At 37.1% G+C, this 18,508-nt stretch overlaps 1 protein-coding gene across 1 annotated transcript in view; it reads right to left on the bottom strand.

Moving 5' to 3' along the window:
- Nucleotides 1-18,508, bottom strand: part of TRDN (triadin) — a 212,082-nt gene that overhangs the window by 141,867 nt on the left and 51,707 nt on the right. The window contains 1 exon segment of the mRNA XM_071742449.1: nucleotides 4,734-4,784. Coding sequence (XP_071598550.1) covers nucleotides 4,734-4,784 — 51 coding nt within the window.

Below are 18,508 nucleotides of genomic sequence, written 5' to 3'. Positions count from 1 at the left end.
TCCAGCTGTGTAAGTCTGATGCCTGCTGCCTGCTCAGTATAAAACAAGGTGATGAGTGCAATAAGCATAAAGCAGGGATTGCTTGCTCCAGCTAACTGACTAAGTGGCTGTCTACAGAGCAACACTCAGGAAAGTTAAGATTAATGAACTAATACAATCAAGTTAGACTGCATTAGTCAGAGAGCATTAAATCTTTGTGTAGATGCTTTTATTCAGAAATAAAGTAACCTTAGATGGCTATAACTTAATTCTTCCTGAAGGAACACTGAAAATAAAATGCAGAGTTCAGTCTGAAGAGAGGCACAGGCACACATTTAGATTATTGTTTAGAACCTAATAATCAGAGGAATTTCTATCAATTAGTGAACTATGGAGGCACCTGCCCTCATTACAAACCAGTTCAGTTACCTATGAAGAGGCATAAGATTTTCTTCTGAGCTTGGCCAGGTCTTCCCCCACTGGCATCAGGCATGGACACAGGACACACTGTCGTGCCTAATCCTGTGCTGGATTTATCCCTTTGGCACCAAACATAAGTGAATATTTAAAAGCAAGACAGTGTTTCATGAGTTACATGTGTGTACAACTTAAATTGGATTTGATTGCATCAGTCACAGTGTTACATCCATCTGAACTGATTTAGATTTGACAGCTACTGATGGTAACCAAACTGCCCACAGCATTGGCTTCACCTGAGGCTGCTCTAAGCACATCCAGCTAAATAAATACATGACAGCTGTGCCTGAGCCACTGCAGCTACTTTGCTATCCCTATCATATTACTTTCTTTAACGTTAACTCAGGTATATCTGTAGCCATTTCTCCAGAAATCAGGGTAGAGAGCTCCAGTGTCAAATGTAAACATGCCCACTTGCTAATTTTGTCAATATATTTGGGTCTCTAGTATACTCTGTATTCGTATGGTCTAGCTCTGGTATCCTGCTTAGCTCTTGCAATTGCCTTACCTTTCTGCTGCAGCAAATTAAATCATGGGGACACATTATAATATATATATGTCTTTATAATCTCATAATTTATCCATATGCTAAAACACAGATTTACTCCATGGTGTTTAATATTTTCATTATCTGTATGGCCCTATTAAAAAAAGATAGGGGTAGAAAGGACAGATATGTGCTATGCAGAGTAAATTAAACAGTTTTGAAGGGCTTGGAATTGATTTTGTCAAATCAGGCTGGAATCAGAGATTCTTCCAGAAAAAGAAAAGAGGCTAGTGGTAATTCATAGGCACACAAGTATTTGTCCTAAAAGTACTGTGATTTTATTTATGTCTCTCAGAGGCAGCATTGCATTTAATCTTCACATTGCCTTCTTCCATCCCTCATTCCAACAGCAATGTGTTGTGGAGGTGTGTTTGGGAAAAGGCACACCATAGATCTATTGCTTCTCAGCGCCTGTTGTAGTAAGAGATCTCCCAGAAATGCAGACCAACTTATTTCAATTGTGATATCAGATTTCCATGAAATCAGAAACTATCACTTACCTAGGATTATAATCGGACTTTCCATTGGAGAGAATTCATACACTTATGTGTACTTTTAACTCAGTTAATTTCATTATTGTTCTTATTTATAAAATAAGTGACCTATGTTTCATAGAATCATAGAAATATTTGGGTTGGAAAGGACCTTAAAGATCATCTTGTTCCAACCCCCTGCATGTGGAAGCCAAACTCCCAGCTGAACAGGTTGCTCCAAGCCCCATCCAGCCTGGCCTTGAACTCTTCCAGGGATGGGGCAGCCACAACTTCCCTGGGCAGCCTGCTCCAGTGTCTCACCACTCTCACACTAAAGAATTTCTTCCTAATGTCTAATATTAATCTCGTTGCGGGAGCAGCAAAGAAAATGCGTGCACCCAATATGGTTGATAAACGAATTTCTGGTTTATTGCACAGCAACTTTCGCTTATATAGTGCTTCCGTGACCACGCCCCCGCCACCAACATAACCTTTTATTGGACACCCGGTGTGTTTACCTGTAGCACAGCGAATCCCTGATGCAGGTAGCACCGGAGTATGGGCCGATCTAATTGGCCCCCCAAACATGGGGTTGGGCACAGTAAAGGGGTCACACCTCCTATCTCTTCGAGAATATTCAGGAATATTCTCCAACATTCTCCAATCCTCTCTACATTCTACAACATCTCCCCTCTTTCAGTTCCCCCTCGTCCTATCGCTACATATTCTGATATGAGGTCCCTCCCCAGCTTTCCTGTAGGTCCCTTCAGGTACTAGAAGGCTGCTATAAGGTCTCCCCAGAGCCTTAGCTTCACCAGGATGAACAATTTCAACTCTCTGAGCTTGTCTTCACAGGAAAGGTGCTCCAGCTCTCTGATCATCTTTGTGCCCCTCCTCTAGACTCACTCCAACAGCTCCATGCCCTTCTTACTGCGGGAGCTTCAGAACTGGACACAGTACTCCAGGTGGGGTCTCAGGGAAGCAGAGTACAGGGGATTCAGTGATAATATTAAGAGTTATGACTCCAAGTTCTTAAACAGCCTTCAGCAGAAGCTCAGAATCTTGCAGAGTCTGTGTGTGTCACAAAACAGCAGACTCACAGGACAACTGGCTCCGACTAAGCAAGCCCCATCTCTCATCCTCTCCCCTCCATGCAACTGCTTCAGCCCCAAAGTGAACTCACACTAGATTATTGATGTCTTTCCTGGACTAGGAGGCCCAGAATTGAAGTATGTAGATGTGGTCTCACGTGAGATGAGTACAGGGACATAATTAATCCTTTACCTCCACTGACTGGCTGAGCTCCTGTTAATACAGTCTGGGGTGCTATTGGCTCTCATGAAAGTACTACTACAACAAATACCAAATCAGAAAGACCCTATTTTGTAGTGAGCTTATGCTTATGTATACATGTAATAATAAAAAAAAAATTTAATTTCAGTGCTCTTAAGCATTAAGAAACGCTTTGTTGGATCACTTCTCAGAGAATTCTTGTTTCAGCATTGAGTTGACTAAGCTGAACTGCTGAAATGGACTTCATTACTATTAGTTTATAAAAAAAAAATATTAAAAGCAAATTGTAGGACACAACTTTCCCTGGCTCTTATATATACATAGGAATCTTATAATTTCAGCCCCTTCCAAGTGGGATTTTAAATCATTGTATCTCTTCCTTATATTTCAGAATAATCTTTTCAAAATGAGGTGTATGGATGAATTCCCTTGTAAACCTTGTGACTTGGATTCAGTGGGTTCTAGTGTTCAGAAATATACTTTAAATTACTTTTAAAACTCTAGGGTCCTTACATTTTTGGGTGAAGAACTGATTTTTGCCTGGGGTGCTAGGTGCTATTAAAACCATTCATTTTACTTCTTGATTTTTCCTATTAAAACCAACAAAAGACTGTATTTGCACGTGCTTTCTGGAAAGATTTTAGAAGGTAACAGTTAAAAAGATTCATGCCTTTATCATGCTCTAGCTTGGGGCTAGAATGCTTTCTCGTGATCATTCCTCTTATGTCCAAGATGTATTATGGGGACCGAAGATGAAAATGAAAAAACAGAAAGCAAATATTTGTCCTGTGATTCTGTAAGCGATTGTATTATTAAAGAATACATTATCAGCCATATGCATAAAGGGACTTAACTAATGACACCTGAATGCTTTTCTTCCAGGAGCTGATAATTTAATAATAATTTCTGCAACACCAATGTCCTTCTGTGTGAAGCAATGTACTTCTGCATAGGCGAAACAGTACACAAAAGGCTGTTTTGGTCAAGGCTGCTCCTGCATTTGAGCTATTAGAATAGCTGTTTGAAAAGACCTTAACTGGCATCCCTTGCTAATGATCTGAGTTCATTATTGCCTGGCTAGCCCACTGATAATGATAACCTTAAAATATTCATTTTCATACAACATGATTTATTAAGCAGTTGGGAAGAGGTTCTGTGTACTCCAGGTGGCCCTGATTAGTACAGAACTGGAAAGCTAGAAGTGGGCATATAAATGACTATAAAATCATATACAGAATACATACAGAAATGAACTTAATTGTGTGAGGAAGGGTGTATGTGTATACACAATACTTCTAATAAACTTTCTTCTTGGTTTCTTCTGCCATTATTAAGCAAAGTACTGGTGAATCAAAGAGATGCTCAACAAGTTTTATGTGGCCTAAACTGTACAGAGATTTTCTTAGGCAAATCATCTGCACATATCCCAGGAAATTTCTCTCTTTACATGACCTCTGAAAACCTGTCCAAACCAGTTCCTTTGTGGATTTTTGGAAAATGCCAATTAGAAAAGATTAAAAAGTCTGGAAAAGAGTAGGTTCTTAATACTAAGACTTTTCTTATCTCCAATACACACCTGGATCATGGTTAACTATGACTTCCTAACTTGGATGGCACCTACTGGCCTATAACTCTGCTTTCTTCCCTGCCCAACACACATCATGCCTTTTGCACCAGAGGAATTTCATCAGAACTATATTTTCTTGCACCTTTGCCACAAAAAAACCCCAAATACCCTGGGTAAATTTGAGCTGGAGAACCTAATTGGGAATGTGAATTTACAATATAGCCTCACAAACATAAAATGACACTATTTTTAAGGCTTAGGTATACATGAATTTGTGATCATTTACAGTCTGTGCCAACAGATTTTGAATACTTCTGTGGAACAAGAGTGCTAAGTTATGTTGAAAACACAATGTATGTTATATACAGATATGTAGCTAGACAGAAAAAATAGTTACCCTTCAACGGTGCTCGTTTTTCATGTTTATCCGGTTTCTCTTTATGAATTTCTGAAAACAAAGCAGCATAGAGTTATCAATACAGAATTATCATTATTTAAATAATTTAAACGTTCAAAAATATTGGAAGCATTCCCATAATAAAAAATGACTAAATGCTTCAAATACTACAGCAGAGCCATGGCTTTCTGATCTGCATGTTCAGAATTATATACAATAAAGTTCAATTTTTATATATATATGCAGAGAATATACATGGACAGAAATTGTAACACTGAGTTTAATAATTTTTCTCTTTTTAATACAGCCACTTTAAAGCCAAGAATAGGTTTTGTTGATCTTTAACAGCTATTACATGATGTCATGAATCAGAGAAAAAATATTTTTACTAAATTTTTTTTCTGTATGTATCTTGAATTGCTCACCGGGATATATTATATTTCCCAAATTACTCATGGAAGGAAAAATACTCTTTTCACTGCATTTTCTAAATATTTTAAAGCTCAAATGCTCAACTGGTAGCTCCAACACACAATAAAAGGAAGACTCGATGCTGTACTCATATTGCAGAGACAAAAGTTCCCAGGTTAGGGATCGTTGTCTCAGAGAATAATTCATTTTAATCATGATGTATACCAGCACACAAAGAACTGCCTTGTTAGAAGAGGAAGTGGTACCGTATTTTCCTACCCTTGCTATGCCATCTTTTTTGAACAGAATTCCTCACCTGTGACATGGATATTAAATTATTGCTATATAACTCTATAAATAATTTTTTCCTACTGTCTTTATTGTGGAGAAAATGCTGAATTTGAGAAAAAGTAAACAAGTTAAATAAAGCTTGCATAGCACCGTTTGCACACAGGGATAGTATGTTAATGGCCATTTATTATAGGTGCACTATGAAGTCATGCAGACCATACAGAGTGTCTGGTTTATGGTATTGTACTTACATTTTCTTCAGCAGGAAACTGTTATTAATTATTGGACCAAATTCATCTTTGACAAAAGCAATAGTAAACCCCACCGGACTATATAAGTCTGTTTTGGGGATTTTGGGTTATTTGGATATATTTGGGTTAGATTCTTTATGTGGAGTCTAAATAACAAGAACACTGCCCTCAAAAATAATCCAAAAGGGAAAAAGCTGTGCACATCACATCTCAACTCGATGGAGCTACTTTAATGCCTAGTGAAGACAACTGATGTTAGATTTTGTTCTGTAAGTTAGCCAAAAATATTTTCCAGACAGCAGCACTGAGAATCTTGCCTAACTTACTGCTACAATTAGGATATCATGTATCACAAAAAACCTTACACAAATTCCTTGAAGTGAAATACATCTTCATAATACATAAGTGTGTGTATATATGGTTTATATATTGCAAAATGTGCCATCATTATGATATCATCCCAAGCTCCCCTTTACAGTCTGAACAATCATAAAAGATTGCAGCCTGGAACACATAAATTCTGATACATTACAACCTAAATTTTCCCAGCACGAATAAATCTGGGCTCAATTTATGCTGATCTTCATCAGTTTACAAGACAAAAAATAGTGACTCTTTGCTAAGTCCAAAATGCATTAAATTATTAGAGATTTTCTTTCTGCTTTTAGGTTTTTGATGCTCTGCCTCATCCTTTATGACAAATAGCTTTAATTTTCTAGTAATCACATCATATCTTATTGCTGATTTGACAAAGAGGCTGTAATATCACAGAAGACTTATACGGCCAGTTTAAAGTATGTAATTTATCTCTATCAGTGTGACATATTGTTGATAAATCCTAAATATTATGAATTCATGTATAGAAAAATGACAGAATCAAGCAGCAGCAAGGATAATCTTTGTCACCACGGCAACCATCCTGATTCTTTATGAGACGACAACATGGTTTATTAAATTATTGTAAGGGAATATGTGGTTTAAAAGACGTATTTCATTGCTTGTTTTCTTCAGTTATCAAACAGACATGAAAAATTATCTTTCTCTTCTATTTCCTTGGTTTTGAATAGGTAAGTATTTTACTTCCTTAAATATGGATACTGCTTGACACTGACTTCTTTAGACCTCAGGTCCTGTGCACACATATAGAATATGCAGGGTTATTATTTTAACTGCAAGAGAGGAAGCTAGTAGTATTCTCACTGAACATTTTGAGATGCTGTACTCTTAGCAGGCCGATGTATCTGTGTACTTTTTGTTGTCCCAAAAGATGCCCTCACCATCAGCTGAGAATCAATATTGCAGGTGGCTTTACTGATAATCACTGCTGAATATACAGTTTGGGAGTTAGCTTCCCTTACCCCCCAACCAGATAATTTTCTTTAACAACAGTTCACAGTGTCTAACGACAGCCTGGCACTGGGCATGCATTACAAAGTCCCAGCTACTGGAAAATTGGAGTAGAAGAAATAAAAAATGTGCACTCCCCTGAATCCCTGTGAGGTAGTGGTGCAACATGGCACAGATTTCCATCAGAGAATACAGCCCCTGATGGCAAAGCATGAGGAGATTCTGCTGGTTCCTGACACAGAATTCCCTCCATAGAGCTTGCATCTTCATCTGCTCTCATGTTTCTGGGTTTGACTTTTGTTATCTCCTTGTTCAATATAGTAAAATGTGTATTACTATTCTAAGCATTTTTAAGTGTATTGTGATAGTACCTACCCATGGGCCTCAGCCCCCATGAGTTGCTTTAGGTACCACAGAGTTATAACATGATGTATTAGCCGTTTGCTGTAACACAGGGGTTCAAACTTTGAGAATGCTACACTTTTGCTCTTAGTGAGAAAGCACAGCCTTTCATCATTCCTCATTTGAGGGTGAACTGGTAGGTAGCAATATGGCACTGCTAAAACAGCTCCTAGACCCCACCCTCTGCTGAGTTTCCATCTTGCAGATGAAATATGCAAGACATGGTGACATGGACAGAGAAACTGAATGCACTCTCAGCAAGTTTGCTGACAACAACAACAAACTGTGGTGAAGTCAAATCGCTAGAGGTAAGGGATGCCATCCAGAGGGACCCTGACAGTCTTGAGAAGTGGACTTGTATAAACTGCATGAAGTTCAACGAGGCTAAATGCGTTCAGCGCATGGGTCAAGGCAATACCATTCACAAATACAGACTGAGAGGAGAAAGGATTGTGAACAGCCCTGAGGAGAAGGACTTCTGGCTCAACATGAGCCATCAATGTGCACTTGAAGCTCAGAAATCCAACATGTTCCTGGGCTGCATCAGATGAAGCATAGACAGTCAGTCAAGGGAGATGATTCCCCCCCTCTACTCTGCTCTTGTGAGACCCCAGCTGGAGTACTGTGTCCAGTTCTGGAGTCTCAAACATAAGAAGGACACAGAGCTCCTGGATTGTGTCCAGAAAAGAGCCACTAAAATGATCAGATGTCTGGAGCACCTCCCCAATAAAGACAGGCTAAGGAAGTTGGGGTTGTTCAGCCTGGAGAAAAGGAGGCTCTGAGGTGACCTGATAGCAACCTTCCAACATCTGAAGGGGGCCCACAACAAAGCTGGGTAGGGTTTTTCACATGGGTGTGTAGTGAGAGGACAAGGGGAAATGGTTTAAAACTTGAAGAGGGTGATTTAGGTTAGACATAAGGAAGAATTCTTTAATTTGAGGGTGGTGGAACACTGGAACAGGCTGCCCAAGGAAGCTGTGTCTGGAAATGTTTAAGGCCAGGTTGGATGGGGCCTTGAGCAACCTGGTCTAGTGGAAGATGTCCCTGTCCATGCATGGGGGTTGGAACCAGATGATGTTTAGGGTCTCTTCCAGCCCTAGCCATTCTATGATTCTAAGAAATATACCTTAAAAAACCCCAAACAACCAACTGAATAAAAGATGCCAATTATATGAGAGGCAAAGTTAAAAAAAAAAAAGGGATTACTGTCTTCATCTGAAACATGAGAATGAATAACTGAAGTAACCCAGGAAGTAAGAACTGGAAACAGCTCTGATCCCTGAGATGCAATATGTTCCCCTCATACTTAGAGCAATCCTACTGAAGTGAGGATGAAACATCAGTTTAAAATATCTACTTTTCTAAAGACATAATTGAACAGACAGAATTTCACTTGAAATGATAATACACTGTTTTTCTAAGCAAATGTTACCAGGTGGTCATCTTTTTCAGAATCCCTTAGCAGTAATGCTGCAATACACAGTTTCTGTGTTTTAACATTTTTTCTTTTATAAATATCTAAGTGTGAAAAACAAAAAGTTCCATTAAGAATCCTGGCGAAACAGAAGTTAATATTTTGCTTGTAAAGCTTGTAAATTGTAAAGGTCAGAACCTTTACAGCTATTACCAGCAATTTAATGGGGCTATATCCGTGTTAGTTTATCAAGACAATTGGTAGCAGGCAGCTGATTATCCTGAAGAGTTGGTGGAAATAGATAGTGAGGGCAAGGCAAGAGTGAGAGGTGTTAGGAGCTTTAGAAGATGAGAAGGATGTCATTTCTAACGTGTTTCTAGACATTGTCTGTTTAAGAATTGTAGTCAACTCTCCTGCTGCTGGTATCCTCAGGGGAAATTTGCAGTTGTGCAGCTGATGTCTATTTTTAATCTAGATAGTACCAGCTGGTGAGGGATGGAAGTTACCCTTCTGGGGCTAGGAGGAGACTAAACAACTTTGTGTATTAGAGCAACTTCCAGCTAACCAGAAGTACATCATGGAGATGTACTCTAGAGGAAAAAGAAAAAAACCAAACAAACCCAACAAATTTAGCAATAGGAAAAAAATGTGAAAAAAAAAAAAAAAAAGCCACCAGGAAATTAAATTGGGAAATTAAATTGCTGTATTATGTCTCTATCTAGGAACCAAAGACAGTGTAACAGAAGGTTTTAAGTGCCAAGGTTCAGTGTTGGAAAATCTGCGTGACACATATAACTGATTTAGGTGACTTCCCTTCTAGTTTGATAGTTATGCATTCCTATCTCTAGTTACTTTTTAGGTCCTGCCCTGTTTTGAGGATTCACAGCAACTTCAGGCTGGTGTACAGAACAACTTTTCCTGAAGTCTTGAAGATACGACAAGTGGTGAATTGCCTCTTACCAGTGAAAATGCTGAATGTTTTGTGTGCTCCATCACTGTGTGAGGAACCAGGACACATTGCCTCTTTTCTATGGTTTCAAAATTGTTTATCCATATCTTTGGAAATCACAGCTACAATTTAGATTAAGAATGAAGGTTCCCTTTTTTATTATTTTTTTTCTTTTTTTTTTTTTTCCTTTCAGATTTTTATTTTTCATATTTTCCATCTCTGTAAGATTGCTTTTGGCAGAGATTGCAGAAGACCATTTCTCAATCTTTTTGGTGAGAAGCCTCTTCTCTGGTGTATATTTATGCAAAACATGTTCTAAACTGTAAATATTGCTGCTGTAGGGATTTAACATGGCCTTCCAGATACGTGTTAAAACTACTCTATAATGCTGGAACAAGACAAAAATAAATACATTAGACTTTAGTTCAAGAGACAGCCCAGTTTTTCTACACTACTGTAGTTTCACTGGCCTATAAGAGGCCACTGTAGGTGGCCTGCCAGCAACTTCATCTTCTTGTTGAGGGGTGATTGCAGGATGACAGTTTATCTTATTTTTATTTTTTACAAGATTATACAGTGGAGAAGCTGCATTGCGAGGAAGGCATTTTCAGGAAGGCAAGTAATTTTCATAACTAGAAAGATTTTATTGTAAGCCACTCTTTTGTAATCTACAATTTTCTAAACTGAACTTATTCCACTCCTCTTTTTCTCATTATGTTAAGGAAAATTAAATGTATATACATTTTCCCATATTGCTATGTTTGAAATACCATTCCTGTAGCTATAGAATAAAATAGCTTTGTATACTTGTTTAAATAGTTTTATTACAAAATCACTGATCGATGTTGTTGACCTTTCCCTTTTGTTTTTGTATGTTTGGATACTTTTATATATCTACCAGAGCTCCTTAAAAACTAAATCCTTCAAATTTTTCAATATAAAATTGTCTTTCAGCAAATTAGGAAGATATTTTTCATGCAAAACTTAGATGAGAGGGAAAATGAGGTAAAAGTCCCCAAGGCTGAAGAATTAGCTGCAAACATGGGAGCCCTTTCATATTTCCCTTAAGGTTTGTTTCTTTGAGATAAATCCAGAATTTTTACTACATACTCCACTAAAAGAAAATGGCTGTGCTTAATTTCAGCTTGAAAGCCTCAGTTTACCAGGGCAAATGGAAGCTGACATAGTGTGGTACAATTTCTTTTCTTTCTAAAGATTTTTTTGGGTTTCCACATGCAGCAGAAAAACATCTTATCAGCAAGGTATTTACAGGGAAGAGGATGCTTGGAATTATCTTTGAGTAACTAACCTCTGAGTAAGTTTTCATTCTGGAAAACCGTATGCAGACTATTTATATGGACAAATTGTTATGACTGGACTTTTAGAAGAGTTAAAATGGAAGATACTTAAAGATCTTAAACTCTTAACATTTTTTAACATAAAAGTAATTTTAATTCCAAGTATATAAGTATGTTAAGACTGTTTTTTTCATTCAATTCTGTAGCTTAGTTCTGAAATGTAAAAGGAAACCAAATTAAACTTTGATTAAGGAAGCAACAAAAAATAACCACAAAATGAATCCACCTAAATGAATCATAGAGAGCACCATGTGATCAAAACTATGTTTTTCTTTACGTGGAAAGTCAAATTTTCCTATCATGTTTTTCTTTATGTATGCTAGCCTGCAAGGATTTTATTGGACCATTTTTAAAAGCTGTTTTTCACAGTCAGTTTTATCAGTCTGCATTTAATTGAATGTAATTTTATGTAGAAAAAATGCAGACAAAAATTGTAGAACTCTAAGTACAGCAAAAAGATGTATGCAGTAATACATAATATCTCTAATCTTGATTAACATCAAATAAATCTTTTCTCATGTAAAACTATTCAATAGGTTTTGTTGGGTTTTTTTTTATGAGAGAAGGAAAAGAACAGAATAAAGAAATCACAGGACTAACCACAGCTCTTCTGCTCAGCTTTTAAAAATGTCAACTCTGCAGAGCCCACATAATGTATTAGTTTGCAAATATATATTCATATAAATTGAAACACTTCTAGATCCAACTGATATTTTTTTTTAGGGGCTTGGCATGCATAAGAGAGATGCTGATTCTGTGAGTCATGAGCATGGGACTCATTGTATCCTCTCCTTGGCACAAGAGTAGGTGTGAGGGGTTTAGAGTTCTCTCAGAGACATGCAGTCCCCCCAAGTGTGGGTGCTATGGGTTTGAGTTTTGGATGACCCTCTCACTTACCAGTTCAGTTCAGGCATTTGCTGTGTCCCAGGCACAGCAGGCTCCCAGCCAGGGGGGCATCCCCCTAATGCTCCTCTTTTCTCTTTGAGTGTGAACCTCCCCAGTGCTCCACCACTGGGGCAAAAATGAAAATTTTCACTGAGATAATATAAATAGTGTCTCTTAAGGTTTTCCCTGAGCTCAGAGGATAGCTTAAACAGCTGCAGACCTCTGTGGTGCTAGACTTCTGCCCAAGATTCCTACTAGCCTTGTGGCTCAAATTTCTCTGTGTATCTTTTAAAAAATGATAGCTGGCAAATTCGGATTAAAATGTTTCAAATTAAGTGGAAATCCAGTCTCTATTCTTCAATAGGCAAAGAAACAATAATGGACATCTCTATTCCCTAGCGGTATGTAGTTTTGGTTCATCTGGATGATATTTACATTATAAAATGCTATTTTATACTGGATAGTATATTACTGTATTGATCACAGTAAGTAAAAACAAGATAAGATTAATAACAGAAATGAATGCCACAGAAACGCAAACTGAAAAAAATACATATCTGGAAAAGCAGTTTAACATCTATGAATTAAATCAATCAACAATTTTAATCTTTTAACACAGGGTGTACTTTACACAAAACTATGCAAAAGGCTTTGTGGTAAAGTGTAGCCTTGGGAGACAGTGTGAGTCTTTTAGAGAGATCTATAATAGCAACTCATATGCAGAAAAGTGAACATTACTGCCTGGTAACATAAAAGAAACTGAATTCAGAAGACACTACCAGTACAAATAGATATATGCTTTAGGGATGAAGGAATGGCATAATTGATTTTTAAGAAACACATATAGCAGCCACACTGGCAACTCAGTTTCCATTTTGCATCTATGGTACTCTGAGTTTATTTTCTTTAGTCCATTTGCAATTATTTTGGTTGGAAATTGTTTTCTGAGCATGAATATTACCTTTGGAAAACCTGTTGTCTTTTATTTTTCCAGACTTGTTACTGTAAAACAAAACAACTTTTAAATGATAAAAGAGTATTTTTTTGTTGTGTTCTAACTTCAGTATTCTGGACAGAAATGTAGTTGCTATGTTAGCCAACAATCTCAATTTTTCCAGATATTGTCCTGTTAAAACCTTTAGTAATAGCATATTATTATTTATATATAATTTGTATTTTAAACTTTAGAAAATCCTTTTAGTAAATAATTTTAAATTATTCAAATAATTTTAAATTATTTACTAAAATTTAAGAACTTCACCTGGCACCTGATGGCATTTTGAACACACTAAGGTACTCTGGTATTCTCCATCTCCCTTATACAGATGCACTTCTCCCATCCTGTGCCACTTCTACCAGTGCTCTACTAGATCTGAGATACTGTGTGGTTTCTAAAATTGCACTTGCCAGCTATGTTTACTCACCTGAATCCTGCCCAGTGCCTTTCCACTGTGGGAAAAGGTGGTTATTTGATATTAGTAAGTTAAAAGCGAAAAAGAAACAAACTTTCTAATGTATACCAGAATTCTTCAAGACAAAAGATGTCGAAATGGGACTAATTACTTATCATTTGGGAACTGGGCAAAGAAAAATATCTTGTTCGAAATCATTTTATGACACCCAACTTGTTCAGGTAGTTTACTGCCATGATGGATTTGTTCACTAACTTTAAAGCAACTGCTCTCTTTAACCTTGGGTTCATGGAAAATGGCAGATGGATTACAGCCATGTACAAACTGTGTCCCTATTGAGTTCAGTAACACCATGGTCCAGGGAGTCCCTGACTGAGGCAAATGTGTGGAGTATGGGGAACTGTTTTGGGAAATTATAGCCATATTTTAAACAATTCTTATACCCTTCCTGAGGCATTTGCATTGGTCACTCCTGGGCAGCAATGAAGTCTGTCCCATCCTCTGGGTGGGCTGGACTTTTGCTTTTGTGACCATATATTGTCATTCTTATGTACTTAAGGGATAAAAACAATCTGACACATTATAAATGGCAGGACTAAAACCTTGAATATTTTTCAGTATGATTTTTCCCTACCTTGTTTGAATATCCACTGCAGTTCTTCTTAAGCTTATACAGTCCATAATATTGGAAATATTTTACTGTTTTCAAATCCAAATTAGAAATTTCCCTAAGTCTTCTCTAAACAGTTAATTCCTCCCTCTCCCCTTTCGCAGGCAAAGCTGTAGTAGATGTTTGCTTTATCACCCTCAAAAGGAGATGAAGTAAATTTTTCAGTGTAAGAGCAGAAGCACTTTGTATGTTGCTAGCACAGATTAATACCCAGATCTGAACAATGACATAGTTTGCACTGAATAATTTCTAATTGTCTTAACTTTGGGGGGGTTAATGGGAGTGAGTGTCTGGAATCAGGTCTGGAGAAACTGAATCTTGGCCAGAGCTGCTGAGGGTAAGTCACTGTAACCAGCTGTACCCTTAGAAGTTGCCAAGTTTTTTAAGAGCATGGCATGTATGTCTTCAGCATATTAATAACCAGCCTTATTCTCAGGCAACCATATTTGCATTTGAACTGAAGATAGAAGGATAAGGTGGTTTGCTGAAAAGTGTATTTGTAATCAACAAAATTCCTTGCAAGCTGTAATAGAGATTTCTCTTGTTTGTGGCTTCTTCTTTTTAATATGATTTTTTAACTGCATTTTCCTTAAAAAATATTTACAGACACAGAAGCATAATAGGATTATTTTGTACAACTATTTTATACATCTTTCCACCTCATGCAAAAGTTAACCCACAGAAATTTAAAGATCCATCTCTATAGTAAGGAAATAAAGCTTCTTTTGATTGTTAGTATAAAATAGCCTTATGCCCATAAAAACCTATTTGGAAATACAGAGGTGGTAAAAGTGGCATGATAATGCTCTATTCCTTATTCTGTTTTCATCGTATTTATTGAAACAAAAATTACTTGCACAGAGACTTACATGTGCGTGTGTGAAAGAGTTCAAGAGAGACCAAAAAAAACAGGTAGACTAAAGTGACAAAGAGATTTAATCTGAGCCCAAATATTAAATTAAGGAAGAATACTTTATAAAAACAATTTACTAAGCTCCAAAGTAAAATACATATATATATATAATATTTCTGACTTTCAAATCATTCTCAGAGCTTTCTAACAACTTATTCATATACCAGACATATTACCAGACAGAATGCATCATGTGTTTTGAAGTAGAAGATGCTACTTTAACAAACAAAAAACACTTCTTACATGTACACAGCTTGTCAAGTGTACCCTGGCTAACTAAAATGAGGTATCCATTTTCATACCCATATGTAAATGGGAATGAAGTTCCAGACAGTTTAATAATGACAATTTTGGCCATGGATAACAATGCTGAAATGTCTACATTTCTTCATATTTTAGAGATCATTATGTCCAATTTTTTATGCCAGGTTGCTCAGCTTTTCTTTCTCCAGACTCACAAATGATGTCATTAACTTCCAGGAAAAAAAAAAAAAAAAAAAAAAAAAAAAAGTGTATCTCTTTTTCTATAGCAATAATTTCTCCTAAAAAGGACTAAAATATGAAAAAATACAGCTGTAAAATAATTGTATTTGTCTCTAAAGGTTAAACTAAACCTGAAAAAATTAACAAGACTGTCAGTCATAACCATTGTTCTAGAAATAAATTAAGCCAAAGTCACATTAAGCCTGGAAGAATCTGGCTTCTCAACACCTTTCGTGAAAATGCCCTGTAGTTTTAGCATGCTGAGAATATGTATTATTAAAGACTGCAAAGTCCTCTACAGAATAATCTTTCACTAAATTCACCGAAGAACACTTTTTTTTTTTTTTCTGGACAATATAAAATCTTCATTCTTTTCTAATTATTAAAGATAAATAATAGTGATAAACCTTGGACTGGCAAAAATAATTGCAATAAAAAAGGCACTCAAGAGGCATTTTCATCCTTTGTAAGGGTTTCTGAAACTGATATTAGTCTTCTTGCATGTACAAATTAATTGTCTGTATTGTACTTTTATTATCCTTGCTTTCAATTTACATCTCTAGGAAGGTGCTCTTTGCTTTCTTTGGGTTCTTTGGGTTCTTTCTTTGCTTTCTTTGGGTAATTATCATTACACTTTTCTCTGTTTCCTTCATCACTACACGGTATCCTTACTACTCCCCTTGAATTTTTTTTTATATGAAATTGCATTCTGGTACTAGCAATCTTATTTTTTTCAGTTACTGTATTTCATTAAAAAGTAAATGATGTGATAAAATGTTCACATTCATAAAATCTACTAGTCAACAAAACAAAAGATTGAAGACTTGTTCACACACCAAAAATAGGTTCATGAACACCACAATAACTGTGGGTTAGGCCTAACCCAAATACTTAAAAATCTGACTCAGCAGTAGCAATGCATTTGTCTAGGGTGAAGTTTGAGAGAGGTTTCCTGTAAACATGTTCAAAAAGTCAAACTTCACCTTCTGGAGATGGTAGTAGTGGACTGCACAATCTCACTGAGATTGTGAATCTTCCAACACCCCAAGCATAAGAAGAGCCACCTAAAGAAGGATAGATCACAATGCTATGGATAATGATGCTGTGTATAGTGGAAGATACATTGATGCAGAAATTGTCCTTTAAATGAAAAGAAAGAATATCCTATAACCTAAATATTTGGTTCTGATTTTTTTATGTAATTGCTAACATTTTGACACCCCAAACTTCTCCAGATTTGTATATCTTGTCCTTTGAGTTCAGCCCTAATAGTAGTCACATGGGGAAAATCATGGATGCAATGTCATTTTGTTTTAGAAAACTTCCTCTGGAATTGTTATTTCTGAACCATAGACACGACAGCTCTCATTAGTTAGCAAAAGCTTCTCAAAGAGATGTGCAGCTTGTGCTCAGAGGAACAGATTGTGCTGTCTGTGAGTGTTACCTGCACGACCTCATCTGAGCCCTTGCCTCACCTCCCAGGGCTTTGCCTTCTGTGCTCATGAGCCTTAGCTTAGGCTGTGAATTTCAGTATTCAGTGAATTTCAGCAAAAAAGCTGTTGACTCTAGACTTTATCACAGAGCTCCCCAAAACCTCTATACATGCTTACCCCAAGACAATTTGGCTCCTTTAACAATTTTAAAAGAAGTCTCTGAAGAGAGACAGCAATAGCTCTGAGGAGCTCAGAGCCACCTCCCACTAAGCTGGTATGCCCAATGCTCTGCTCTGGGCTTTTTAAAGGACTGGTGGCTTCAGGTCACATATATTGTATTTCTGTAGGCCAGAAAAATAGGTGACAAAATCAAGTATCCTAGCTGTCAGGATGAAATGGAGACTTCGAGTCATCTGGAGATGCTAACAAGCTATTTGAGGATGTTGCTATATAAAAGCTTACAGCTATACTCAGAAAGGGTCTTCATCAATCCTAGTCAAGAAACAGCTTGTTTCAGGAAGATAAGGATGGGACTCTTTGTCCTTTAAAAGACAGAGAGAAAGATCTTAAGCACACACTCAGAAAGCAGAAAACTGCACTCAAAAACTGCTTTAAAGCTCAGGAAGATGAAGCATGTTTGAAATTGGTCCTTTCACATTTGTACGTATGATTTATCTTGTGAGATACCTGGTCTGGAGGAATCACTGCCTGCCTGTCCATTTCCTTCACCCCAAAAACAGAAGACTTTCTCAAGCAGTTTTTTCCAGGGCAGGGTTGTGATCTTTTAATACTGAGAAAAATATTTCAAGCTGGCAGTTGGATACTCATCTCCTTGAATGAAGGACTTTTAGGTCCAATCAATCATCTCATTCCTTCCAGTTGACTAATTTAAGCAGCTTCCACTTTATTTTGAAGGCTTCTCTGAATTTTATTACTATAACCTGGGGTTCCAATGAAAGCACAAGGCATGAGTATGTCACTGATTCCCAAAGAAGAAGGCATTTCAATGCTGAGCATGATGTTGTCCATAATGTTCTAATGGATAAAGCTTCCCCAGCAGTGAGGTATTTCCACTGTATTCCCAGTGTGGTCAGTTATGCCAGCCCATGGTGGACAGGTACCTTCAACCCATGTACCTGCTGTCCCAGCCAGCACTGTGCTACACCTTCAGATTCTTTTCACCCACTGTCAACCTAACAATGCATTTCTCTCTTTGGGAGAAGAGTAAAGGCAGTGCTAAGCCCTTTTGGGATTCTTACCAATGGAGTAAAGAGATGGAATGCTTTCCTACAATGTCTGTAAATTTTCTTCAGTCCTAACATGAAAGATTATCCATAGAAAGATGAACAGTCCTGATCTTCAAGCCTACTCATTCCTTGGATGTCCTTTTGAGACTGAAAAAATGTGTCATTAAATAGAAGCCTTATCCAGTTCCAATAAACTTCAGAGGAAACTGGACTGTAAACTCATCACCAACGGGGGTGATAGATTCTTCAGTATGAGCATTTACCTATTGAGAATTTGATGGGTAGTAAATTCAGCTCACACAGGGTTGG

The sequence above is a fragment of the Heliangelus exortis genome, chromosome 3, assembly GCF_036169615.1.
Source record: "Heliangelus exortis chromosome 3, bHelExo1.hap1, whole genome shotgun sequence".
NCBI classification, from domain to species: Eukaryota; Metazoa; Chordata; class Aves; order Apodiformes; family Trochilidae; genus Heliangelus; species Heliangelus exortis.
Note: the sequence above shows the minus strand (reverse complement) of the source record. Positions and strands in the feature narration are given on the sequence as shown.